Here is a 13,813-nt window from a genome sequence, read left to right on the forward strand (position 1 = left end):
TTATACCAAGTTCGATTCCATCAAAATAGTTTTATGGAACGCCAATGGCCTGTCACAACACACCTTAGAGGTTAAAAAATACATTGAAGTAAACAAAATAGACATATTTCTGATCTCAGAAACACACTTCACCAAGATGAGTTACTTCAATATACCAAATTATAATGTGTATCACACTATGCACCCAGATGGCTCCGCCCACGGAGGAAGTGCAATTATAATCAGAAGTAACATCAAGCACTATGAAGGATCTCATTACTGTACTGATATAATACAAGCAACAAACATCGTTGTTCAAGACTGGGTGGGACCCATCACCATATCGGCACTTTACAGCCCTCCAAAACATAACATTAAGAATGAAGATTATGAAAAGATTTTTAATTCCTTAGGACATAGATTTATGGCTGGTGGAGATTATAATGCTAAGCATACAAGCTGGGGGTCTCGAACTGTGACAACGAAGGGAAGACAGTTACTTTCTTGCATTGAACGACTAAGATTAAATGTTTGTTCAACTGGCGAGCCAACATATTGGCCGAGTGACAAAAGGAAGGTACCAGACTTGTTAGATTTTTGTATCACAAAAGGCATCAATAATGCATGTATAGAGTGTACATCCAGTTTTGATCTCTCATCTGATCACTCCCCAGTCATAATAACGCTCAGTCGAAATATAGCCAGGAAAATGAAAGCATGTAGACTGCATTCTTGCAGGACCGATTGGGATTACTTTCGTGTATTGGTATCTGGCTCTTTGGACATCAATCTACCTCTAAAAACAGAGGATGACATTGCGGATGGTGTTGAACATTTTAACTTTGTTGTACAACATTCTGCTTGGCAGGCGACACCCGCCCCACCAATTGTAAAACCATCGCAATGTTCTCTTTCAATCAAAACGTTGTTATCAGAAAAAAGGCGATTAAGAAAACGATGGCAAACTACGAGGCATCCTGATGACAAAAAAATATTTAATTACAGTATTACAAAATTGAAAATACATTTGGCTCGTGAGAGAAACGAAAAAACAAATACATATATGCAAGAGCTGGATGCCACATCGAAAACAGACTATTCGCTATGGAAGGCTACCAAATACCTTAAACGTCCTATAAACCACCAACCTCCTCTACGGAAATCTGATGGAACTTGGGCCACTAGCGATCTAGACAAAGCTAAGGCCTTTGCTGAACACCTGGATAATGTATTTACACCAAATGCGATGGATAATTCGGCTATGCCTCCCAATGAATCGGAATTGAATGAGCATGTTATTGAGGTTCCTTTCAAAAAAATTAGTAAATCCGAAACAAGATCTGTCATAAAGAATCTTGACCCTAATAAATCACCAGGATATGATCTAATAACAGCAACTATTTTAAAAGAGTTACCTCAAGAGGGAATTACTTTCTTGACCCAATTATACAATGCTATTTTCAGACTTAAGTTTGTGCCTCACTTATGGAAGGTAGCTCAAATTAAGATGATACCTAAACCTGGAAAAAGTGGCGAGGACGTGAAATCTTATCGTCCTATCAGTTTGCTCCCTGTACCGTCCAAGGTCATGGAGATTCTGTTTCTCACAAGATTGAATCCTATTATTGAAACGAAAAAACTAATCCCAGATCATCAGTTTGGCTTTAGACGGAAACATAGTACAATCGAACAAATTCACAGACTTGTTGAATATATTAATGGAGCTTTTGAGGGAAAAAAATACTGCACGGCTGCCTTCCTAGATATATCTCAGGCTTTCGATCGAGTTTGGCATGAAGGACTTTTACTCAAAATTAAAAAGAAGATCCCTTCCAACTTCTATTTTTTCATTGAGTCTTATTTGAGTAGCCGATATTATTTTGTTAAACACGGCGATGAAATATCGCCTCTCCATTCAATTAATGCCGGTGTTCCCCAAGGCAGTGTCATTGGCCCCACTTTATATCTATTGTATACAGCTGATTTGCCCGAAACTGATGGTACGATAATGGGAACTTTTGCTGATGACACCGCAATAATGACCATGGACGATGATCCAAACGAAGCTTCTTATAAACTACAGAACAGCCTTAATAATATCAACACTTGGCTAAAAAAAATGGCGCATCAAAGCGAATGAATCTAAGTCTGTACAAGTTACTTTCACCACTCGAAGGCAAACTTGTCCTGCAGTCACCTTGAATAATATAGAGATCCCGCAATCTGAAAATGCAAAGTACTTAGGGATGTACCTGGATAGGAGACTGACTTGGAGAAAACATATATTCACCAAGCGTCTTGCGGTGGGTCAGCAAATACGTAAATTGTATTGGCTTCTTAATAGAAAGTCTCAACTGTCAGTCGAAAACAAGCTTTTACTATACAAATCTGTTATTAAACCCATTTGGTCATATGGCATCCAATTGTGGGGTACTGCGTCAAACTCAAATATTGAAATCCTTCAAAGATTTCAATCAAAAACGCTCAGGATGATAGTGAACGCACCATGGTATGTTACAAATGAAAGAATCCATTATGATCTTGCCATAAGAAAAGTCAAACATGAAGTAATCCATCGAGCTAAAGCATATTGTGTAAGATTGGAAGCCCATCCGAATAACCTTGCTAAGCATTTAATGGACAACCTAATGACTACAAGAAGACTCAGAAGAAGAGTGCCTCAAGATCTACTAGATCTACTGTAGATTAATTGATATGGACATGTTAATGGACATTGTGCATGCACCGCCGAAATTATTTTTATCAAAACTACGGTTGAATGTCTTACGACAGCTTACTGTATAGAATAAACTAAAAAAAAAAAAAAAAAAAAAAAAAAAAAAAAAAAAAAAAAAAAAAAAAAAAAATTTAAACCTTAACTCTCACTACACTCTACTGACCATTATAATATAAGCATATATAATAATACATTATATTATGACCATTTCATATAGCTTATAGACCAACTGGTATAAGCTGGAGAGAAAAACAAAAGGTAACTATGATTGCTAGATCAATATCAATCTAAAATTTCACACCTATATTGTGTGAATAGCCGGAGAAATACTCAGTTAACCATCTTCAATAGGCACGTGATGATTTATATTCAAAACTATAAATTACTATAGACAATTTAAAAATACTAGCCGCTGGCGCAATGTAGATCTGACCGAAAGAATAAATGTGAATCAGATATACGATTTTATATTCACTTATTTAATTCTAGAATGATTTAACATCCAGGAAATAATAATTATCACATAATTGTATAATTTGATTGAAAATATATAACTTCCTAATTTAAAGCAAAAAAACTGTGACGATTCAGTATTTTTGTGAAAAAAAGAAAAAAGTGTGAGAAACATTATTGGAGATTTGCCCAGAGCTATTACGTACATGATTGAATTAAGTGAACTTTAAAATAACATTGCATACGAGACAAAATATACCCATAGAGCACATAATGAGACACCAAGACAAAGTGCATCAACTGCGGAAGCAATTTGCAGTGCAAACGTTAATTGTTAGCAACAGAGACGCCCACACGACGCGCCTCTTTGATATACGGACGCGCCGCCTTTATTGACTGCTTTTATATACTTCGGAGTTTATAAATCGCGAAAAAGTTCTTAGATTTTTTAGGGAATGAAAACTAGACGCATTGTCTTGATAAAAAAAATACATAGCATTTTTGAAATGGTTGGTTGATTTTTGTCGTTGCCACCCCGACTATTTTTTTTCCCTACCTAATCGTTAAGTAGCCTAAGGGGCTATTTCAACTTCACGCGGACAGGTAGGAGGCCTATTTCGGCCTAGAAGCAGTCATGCATTTCGGCTTGAAGAGTGGCGCAGCCTAAGGCTAGGTGGCGGCATTTACACGGTGGATGTCTATGGACTTCGGTAGCCGCTTAACACAAGATTGGCCCCGAGTGAGCTCGTCCACCCATTAAAGCAGTAAAAAAAGAACAATCGTGAGATTTTGAATTTCAAAACAAACAAACAAACAAACAGAATGTTCATCTCCATTTAAACGTATTCAAGAGCACTCCAATACTAATCACGTATCAGCAAGCTCGAAGAAACAAGATTATTGTGCTTCAATCAATCAAAACAGTTGATGGATGTCAAACGTCTCTTAAGGATACTAGACTTGGTTAAGCTGAGTTTAAAATATATATCTATTAATGTCTTGACCGTCAGTCAGTTTGTATGTATGTAAATGAAGCTCTCTTGGCCCTTCATTAATTACATTTAAATTTCCCGCGCATTAGCTTCCACCACTATCATAATAATATTATCTGTGGTGGAAGCTATGTTCATTCCATAATTGGATTTGCTCTCTGGCTTCGGACATTCAAAAATATAACGTGCTTTCTTAATAGATTAAAAAAACTTGCAGATTTAAAAAAGGGTGAAGCAATATCTTTCAATGTTGTTTCTCTTTGCAGGTTCGAAAATAATTATAATAATTGTAAGTGTAGAAATAAGTTAATAAAATAATAATAATAAAAAATCTCTTTGCAGAGCAACAACTTGGTTCTTTGTTTCATTACAAAACACATTACAAAACAACATTGATTAAAGCTTTTAGAAACAATGGATAAGTTGAAGTTTGAATTTATTGTGAAACCAGGTGAAGATCCAAAAACAAATGTTATTTGTATAACCTCAATAACAGATACCGAAAAAAATGTGTTCTTAATGCCGGAAAAATTACAACCGGTGAAACTACACGATGCGGTAATAAAAACCCAAACTTTTCAAAAAGTAAAAGCTACGTTGCAAAGAAGACACGAAAAAAGGCAAGTATGGATTTCAGCAACAGCAGAATTACGTGACACTTACATGGACCAAGACGGAAATATGCAGTTCCAAGGATATTTACTGGAGGAGATTACATCAAAAACACAACAACAGATTTTTACTAATGAAACTTCGACGGAAACTCTTACAAGAATCCTGGAAAACTTTGCTGAATTGAAGAAGGAATCTAAACAGTTTAATTTAAAACAAATATCTGAAATGTTTGTAATAGAAAAATTCACAAAAAAAACCTCAAGTGTAACACAGTGGATGATCATCTTTGAAGCTGAATGTACTCGTATAGGTATAGATGTAGATATTCAAAAGATTCAAGTGCTTAGGCTATTTCTGGATGATTCTTGTCAAGATTGGTATAATTCTATGCTTATAAAATATACAATTAATTCAGAATGGGGTATTTGGAAAAAAAGCTTTTGTGAAACATATGTGAACAAAGGCTGGACACCAATAAGGTATGCTATTTTGTTCAAATATAGGCAGGGCTCATTATTGGAATATGCTCTCAAGAAAGAGAGGCTTTTATTAGAGGTTAACAAATTAATAGATAGACCTACCTTAATTGATTTAATTGTAACAGGGCTGCCTAATTTTATAGCGGATGAAATTGATAGAAATAAGTTAAGAGAGACTGAAGATTTATTTAGTATTATTCGGGGCTTGGAACACTTAATGAATAAAAGGACTGTGGAGAAAAAGGGAATAGATTCGGATTATAAAATAAAAGAAAAAAATTTCAGAGCCCGACCATGCAAAATCTGTGAAAAAGAAAAGAAGGGAATTAGGTATCATTCAGAATCTGTATGTTGGTTCAAAAATAGAGATAATGATTGCTCTAAAAAAGAGTCAATTAGGAATGTTAATAATTCTGAATTAGAAATAAGTTTAAATGAAATAGATCCAAAAAACTAATTATTCCACCATTAATCAAAGTTAAGCTTATAATAAATGATTCCTTAGAAATATTAGGTGTTTATGATTCAGGATCAAATGTAAGTTTAATTAATTCAAGACTATTATCCTTAAAAAAAAAAACAATAATATCAATAATCAAGCAAATTTAAAAACGATTAATGGTGTAAAAAAGTCAACAGGAATAGTAACATTAAAGATAAAGATTTTTGAAATAGAAAAAAATATGAATGTGTTTGTAATTGATGATCAAAACTTTGATTATGATTTTCTGATTGGATTAGATTGTATAAAATCTTTTCAACTTATTCAAAATGAAAACTTGAAAATCACACAAAATCTAAACAAAAGAGAAAAAAAACAAAATAATGAAAATATTCCTGGCTTCACAGGTAACAAAATTGAAAACAAACAATATTTAATTGATGAAGGTAATGATAGAGACTTAACAGTGAAAAATATTTTTAATATGACTGATAAGTGTAAAATAAACTTCAATGAGCACATAGAGGTTACAAACTTCAAAATTTCAGTAAATCACTTAGACGCTCAGCAACAATCAAAAATAGATGAATTAATAAGCAAATATAAATCACTATTTGCAAAAGATAGGTATGATGTAGGTTCAGTAAAAGGCTATGAAGCACATATAGATTTACTAGTAGATACATATTGTAGCAAAAGACCATATAGGTGTAATTTTGAAGATAAAAAAGAAATAGAACAACAAGTTTCAAAATTATTACAAAGAAATTTAATTGAAGAATCGTATAGTCCTTTTGCAGCCCCTGTAACATTAGCCTATAAAAAAGAGGAAGGTAGAAATCTAGACTATGCATAGATTTTCGTGATTTAAATAAAATAGTGGTTCCTCAGTCGCAACCATTTCCACTGATGGAAGATTTAATGTTAAAAACAAGAAATTGTAAATTTTTCTCCACACTAGACATAAATTCCGCATTCTGGTCTATACCTTTGAAAGTAGAAGATAGGAAGAAAACAGCATTTGTTACTCAAGAAAATCATTTCCAATGGACTTGTTTGCCATTTGGCTTAAAAACCTCACCGGCAATTTTTCAAAGAATACTTACGAGCATTATTAGGAAACACAAATTGTCAAATTTTACAGTAAATTTCATTGATGACATTTTAGTATTTTCCCAGACATTCACTGAACACATACAACATTTATCTCTATTATTGGAAGCAATATCAAAAGAAGGCTTTAGATTAAAATTCTCTAAATGCGTTTTTGCACAGGACTCCGTGAAATACTTAGGCCATATAATTAAAAATAATACAGTTACTCCACTAAAAGATAATGTTATAGCTATAAAAAAATTCCCTGTTCCAAAAACAAAGAAGAATATTCGACAATTTTTAGGTAAAATAAATTTCTATGGGAAATATATACCAAATATATCAATCATATTGGATCCTTTACACAATTTGTTAAGAAAAGATCAAAAATTCATTTGGACAGAAAAATGTCAAGAATCTTTTGATAAAATAAAAAGAATGCTTTGCTTAAAACCTATTTTGGAAATATTTGATCCCGATTTACCTATACATATTTATACAGATGCCAGTATTCAGGGTGTAGGGGCTATTTTGAAACAACCCCAAGTGAATGGAGTAGAAAAGCCATGTGCATATTTTTCAAGGAAATTAAATGATAGTCAAAAACGAAAAAAAGCCATTTATCTGGAATGCTTAGCCATAAAAGAAGCAATAAAGTATTGGCAGCATTGGCTCATAGGGAAAAAATTTAAAGTATTTTCAGACCATAAGCCTCTAGAAAAACTAAATATTAAGGCGAGAACAGATGAAGAACTAGGGGACCTAACATATTACTTATCACAATTTAATTTTGAAGTGATATATTCACCGGGAAAGTATAACTCAGAAGCAGACAGTTTAAGTAGAAACCCTGTATTGGAATCACATGTCAATCAGGAAGAAGTTTTAAAAATTGTAAATTTTATTAAATTAAAGACATACAAAACGATCAAGAAAAAAACGAAGAAATAAAACTATATAAAAATAAACTAATATTAAAAGACAACATTTACTTTAAAATAATAAGAAACAAAGAAAAATTATACTCACTGAGGAATTTAGTAAAAAACTAATAAAAAATATTCATTATACATACTGCCATATAGGAATAAGACAAACCGAAAATATAATCAAACCATTCTATGCAGCAACGAATTTAACACGTAATATTAAAAAAATCTGTGATACCTGTGAAATATGCATAAAAAATAAATCTAGAACTAAATTTAAATATGGATTGATGTCTCATTTAGGTCCAGCAACTTACCCTTTTGAAATTGTCTCGGTAGATACCATTGGTGGATTTGGTGGCTCTCGCTCTACAAAAACATATCTACATCTTCTGGTAGACCACTTCACCAGGTATGCCTACATATTGACGTCAAAAACTCAAAATGCAGATGATTTTATAAAGCTTATAAAGAAAGTTGTTCCTGAAAATAAAATTGGAATGATCCTATCCGATCAATACCCAGGAATAAATTCGAAAGAATTCAAAACTTTTTTGGAAAAAGAGAACATACCTATTATATTCACTGCTGTAAATGCACCTTTTTCAAATGGAATTAATGAACGCTTAAATCAAACATTAGTTAACAAAATAAGATGTAGAATTAATGAAAAAAATGGTAAAATAGCATGGACAACTATCGCTCATGAATGTACTCAAAAATATAATGAAACTGAACACACTGTGACAGGATTTTCACCAACATATTTAATGGAAGGAAAAGTTATTAATATCTTGCCAGATGAATTGAAAGAACATAAAACACAAAATGATTTATTACAAGATAGAAAATTGCTGTCGAAAGAACTATAAAATCACACAATTATAATAAACAACAATTCGACAAAAAAAAACTATATATCCAATTAAAAGTAGGAGATTCTGTATATGTGGAAAATGGTAACCGACTAAATAGAAAAAAATTAGAAGAATTAAAAATTGGACCTTATAAAATTTTAGAGAAAATATCAAACTCAATCTATAAGATAAACACAGGCTACAAAAAATTAGAATCAAACTTATTTCATATTACCAAACTTATACCAGTACCTGTAGAATTTTGAAAACCTAGAGGGGGAGATGTAAATGAAGCTCTCTTGGCCCTTCATTAATTACATTTAAATTTCCCGCGCATTAGCTTCCACCACTATCATAATAATATTATCTGTGGTGGAAGCTATGTTCATTCCATAATTGGATTTGCTCTCTGGCTTCGGACATTCAAAAATATAACGTGCTTTCTTAATAGATTAAAAAAACTTGCAGATTTAAAAAAGGGTGAAGCAATATCTTTCAATGTTGTTTCTCTTTGCAGGTTCGAAAATAATTATAATAATTGTAAGTGTAGAAATAAGTTAATAAAATAATAATAATAAAAAATCTCTTTGCAGAGCAACAACTTGGTTCTTTATTTCATTACAAAACACATTACATGTAAATAAAAAAAAAGTTGTCGAATTGCGAACATACCTTGTTAAATCAAGCCAAGAAGTTAAACCTATTAGTATTGTTGATTTCAGTAACGTTCTAGAAACACATAATAGAATCTGAATAGGTTAAGAAAATTGGACTGACTAGAGAGAAAATAAAATAGTTTGTTTGCTTTCTTTATCAAACAAAGTATGGTTCGGATCGACCATCGAAACTGGTTCAAAGACGATCTCGTTGAGAAACTTTCTCTCGGAAACCTTTCGAGGAAGCGGCGTGTTTCTTAACTGACCCCGAGGTTCTTTCCATGGCTGTTTATGGGGAGCTTCGCTTTCTTTCCCGTCCTCGTCGTATCGCATTGTTATCTGATAAACTCAAGGGCAAGAACAGGGTCATTACTTTCCTTTCGAAGAATCAATATAGTAGTACTATTGAACGCCCGATCAATCGATACATACAAATATCCAAACAGAAACTGACAGAAAAAATAACAAATCATTATCAAAATTCGTTAGATTTTAACTGCATACTATATTAGATACATGATTTAATAATTCCAGCATCTTGGCCAATTACGTATACATTGACATTATGTATATGTTACCGGAAATGTATGTAATCCGTCATTGTATACAATTCCTAGGAAATGTATGTAATTCCTAAAATCGCACGGAAATGTGTGAAATAAATTATATTATACTTACACATTACACATTTCCTAAATCTATACATTTCCTAAATAGCAATCGGAAATGTAAAACATTTAAGATATTGGTGGGTACGCGGGGACAGCGGGACGAGTCTTGCACTACGGTCAGTTGCCAACTTGCAATCCACTGGAACCGGCCAGGGATTTAAGAAGTGCCTTTGCAAGAAAAACTGTGCTACATCAAGATGTCTGTGTTTTAAAAATAAAGTATTATGTACTTCCAAATGCCATTCGAGCTTACCCTGCAAAAATAAATAGCTATATGGACTGACAAAGTATTATAATATAAAGATTTACTTTTATACTTTGACATTTATAATTACTTAATTATCAGACTGATTACTTGCCAAATGAAAATTTGATTTTATAAGAATAAATATAAGTTGATTTTGTGATACGTTAAAAGTTAATAGATAGTTGATTTTAGAAGTTTTAATTAGTAAGATAATATGAATATATTATTGTTATTTTACGGTATGACTGTTACCCGATTGTCTCAATAGTGTTATAATAAAAAAATATTATTAACAACGTGTTTTATTACAGAAAGCATTTACTTTATACATTTCCTAAATGGTATCGGAATTGTACACATTTCCTAGGATTTGTATACAATTCCTTGATTTCATACATTTCCGGTAACATATACATTGACATTCACAACAGAAATACCTGGATATAATCGTTCACGATAAATGATGAATGAAATCAGCATCTGCAGTCATGGTACGGTAGCTCATGATCAAAGCTGTAAAGACCGCAAGGTCACCTCTATTGTACGTGTGCAACCGAATTCTAGACGATTTTACTGGTGGTAGGACGTCTTGTAAGTCCGCGCGGGTAGGTACCACCACCCTGCCTATTTCTGCCGTGAAGCAGTATTGCGTTTCGGTTTGAAGGGTGGGGCAGCCGTTGTAACTATACTGAGATCTTAGAACTTATATCTCAAGGTGGGTGGCGCATTTACGTTGTAGATGTCCATGGGCTCCAGTAACCACTTTAAACCAGGTGGGCTGTGAGCTCGTCCGCCCATCTAAGCAATAAATAAATAAATAAAAAGATTTCTTTTGCGAATCCGAAATTATCCCTATTGGTATTATGATAATAGTCAAAGTGCAAAAAATTTTATATAGCAAAATACATTTCATAGTAAATTCATGCGGTAAGTATATTACGCGACTAGATTACGGCAAAGAGCAAGGATGAAAATAAAACAATGGATGAAACGATCATTCATATTACGGATTAACGAATTAAAAAGGCAGCTAGCTCTTTATGTGTCTGTATTGTTTAAAAATATAGGTGATTGGCAAATGAAAACGTGATCCAACGTTTATTTGATATCTTGAATTGAATAGCTGTATGGACAAAAATAAAAATAAAAAACTCATCTATATTTAAATAGGAGATGACAAAACTGTTTGATAGCATTTTCTCCTCTGTTGGTCAACCGATTTTTTTTAGTTTTTGTAGTTTAGTTTCTGTTGACGAACTGTCTTTTTTATGGAAATCAAATTGTTTATTCACGAAAAGGCAAAAAGTTTTACTATTTTCTTTTATAAGAAACAAAAGAAAAAATGTAATACAGAAAACGAAATCAAAATACTTGAGGTGTCAGTGATTATGGTCGAATTTTGATAATTGCATCAATGCTATATATGTACATACGCTTTAACATGGAACTCCACAACCATAGCTACTGATCCTATCATTGGCTTTGTGTCAACGCCAACTTTCCCATAATAGCAGCCTAACCATTAATTGTAAGGTACCAGATGACAAATCAATACTTCCGTCAGATTACATGCAAATTATACCCTTTTATGGCCGGTTGTCGTGGCATTTGTTATTTGTCATGGTTGATAGACGACGTGCAATTAATGTTTTGTCAACGGGCAATTAAAGCGTGGGCGTTCGGCAATTTTAAATAACAATATTATGGATGTTTACAACACAAATTTTTACTAAGCAAAATAATTTCAGTGGCGATTGCCATTTTTTTTATTTTCTGATTATGCACTGAAGGCCATTTGTATATCAGCTTACAGTTGAAATTATAGTTATATTATCAAATATATTATTTTTGTACGTTTTAAAAAAAAAATTAAAATAAGTAAAATTTCATGACTTTATTAAAGAGAGCATCGATATTACTGCATATAAAAGTTTTAAGTTAATTAACAAGCTACAGCTTTTTTATTGATTTATCAAGGCTGACTACCACGTGACCTAAGAAAAATACAACTTATCCATGTAAAATGGTGCTAACCGACCGTCTCAAGCCAGTCTCTTGAATGCGGAGCACATAATACCGCTTGGGTCACATGACTATTATTGTGCATCTACATAGATAAATAAATGGTAGAAAATAACATGTTTTGACATTCAACAAATATGTTTTAATGATATTCAAGTTTAAATAAATAATTCAAATTTAAGATCATAGCTTAACTGACACTAGTGAGTGTAGTGAACGTAGATAAAGATACGGAAGTGGTTAGCGAAACGCTCCTCAGTTTACGGTTGGTCAATGACTTTACTGCTTTAATATAGACAGTGATTAGCGCCGATTCTTTATTGCACTTTCAAAATTAACAAAATTAACACAAAAAATAATGACCACCAACAAACATTCAAATTATTAATCAAATAAATACATGACAACGAGACAATTCGCTAGAGCTGTAACATAAGTGTATGGGTAGTAATATGTGGCCAGTTTCCAAGAAATGAGTAGTAGACTCATTTTAGTTAATTCGAAACATATTTTAGCAATAAAACTTATATATAATGTATTATGTCATATTACAAAGCAATGTAAAAGGACAAATTATAACGGGCCACTTTCATTTTCAGCGAATCAATAAATGCTAGAAATGAAATCACCAAGATTTCTATTTGCGTGGAATCCTTATTCTATCGTAGCCGGGGTATTATTTTTGTAGCCGAAAATCATATCGTATAGTAATCAAAAAACTAAGGGATTAATTCAAGTTGTTAAAGTAATTCAAATGTTAAATAAATAAATATTTAAATATATTTGCCAGCACGACACAAAACGATGTACAAGTTAGTATGTCATCTAGGTAATCGATTATCCAGACTCGAGTTCATGATCCGGAATAGTTCCGAGTGGCTTTGTAGCCAGGGGCGCATTCCTGGCGGTCATGTTACATCCACGCGCCGCGACCAAAGGGATTTGTCAACGCGACGGACGCTTTCACTTTCTATAATAGGGCTCGTGCACAGTGATTTGAATTTGATGATAGCCTATACTCAAATCAATTTTTAAAATTCAATAGTAAACGAAAGTGTATCTTAATAAGTATAAAAATCCTATTCAAATCTAAAACACTATTATGTGCATTACATATTTAAGTGGCTCAATAAAAAAGAACAACAACCTCTTCTTTATCATCATCGTTCTTGAGCGTTCACTATGATTTCATTCATATACAGGCTGCTATTAATAAATTAAAATCAGATTGGGTGTAGTTATTTTGCCCGGTCAATGGCTATCTAATTACCGTCCAAAAAACCGCGTCTATTCTGGTAAGGGTCGTTGAACCGCCGCCGTGTTTACCAAACTGCGGCTCAACGCGGCCGCAGCACGTAGGAATGCCGGCGAGAACGTATCGTCTTAATGAGCCATAAATCCATTAGATATTATTGAATGTCCGCCGCTGAACGCGAGCCCGCCCGTTGACCGACGCGCCGGCATCTCATTCATGCGAAGGACGATAGCAAAATAAACGAGTTGTCCTAGCCGACGACGCTATTTCCGTTCGTCTAATATTAAATTCAGACGTCTGTCTCGTTGAGGAAACTCACATTTTTTTTCGATCATTTATAATTTATACAAATAGCCGACTGGTTCGTTACTAATATAATAATAT

The 13,813-nt window shown here is 33.1% G+C and overlaps 2 protein-coding genes across 4 annotated transcripts in view; one reads left to right on the plus strand and one right to left on the minus strand.

Annotated features, from left to right (window-relative positions):
• Window positions 1-13,813, minus strand: part of Drak (Death-associated protein kinase related) — a 226,787-nt gene that overhangs the window by 25,364 nt on the left and 187,610 nt on the right. The window lies entirely within an intron of this gene.
• LOC149502129 (uncharacterized) lies at window positions 4,576-5,937 on the plus strand. The gene has a single exon (XM_089730135.1). The coding sequence runs from the start codon at window positions 4,576-4,578 to the stop codon at window positions 5,710-5,712; it is 1,137 nt and encodes a 378-aa protein (XP_089586261.1). The 3' UTR covers window positions 5,713-5,937.

This window comes from Bombyx mandarina, chromosome 10, assembly GCF_030267445.1.
Source record: "Bombyx mandarina strain Sakado chromosome 10, ASM3026744v2".
Taxonomy (NCBI): domain Eukaryota; kingdom Metazoa; phylum Arthropoda; class Insecta; order Lepidoptera; family Bombycidae; genus Bombyx; species Bombyx mandarina.

Excerpts from the sequence above, each read along its gene's own strand:
- LOC149502129 (XM_089730135.1), top strand. The coding sequence starts at position 4,576 with ATGGATAAGTTGAAGTTTGAATTTATTGTGAAACCAGGTGAAGATCCA.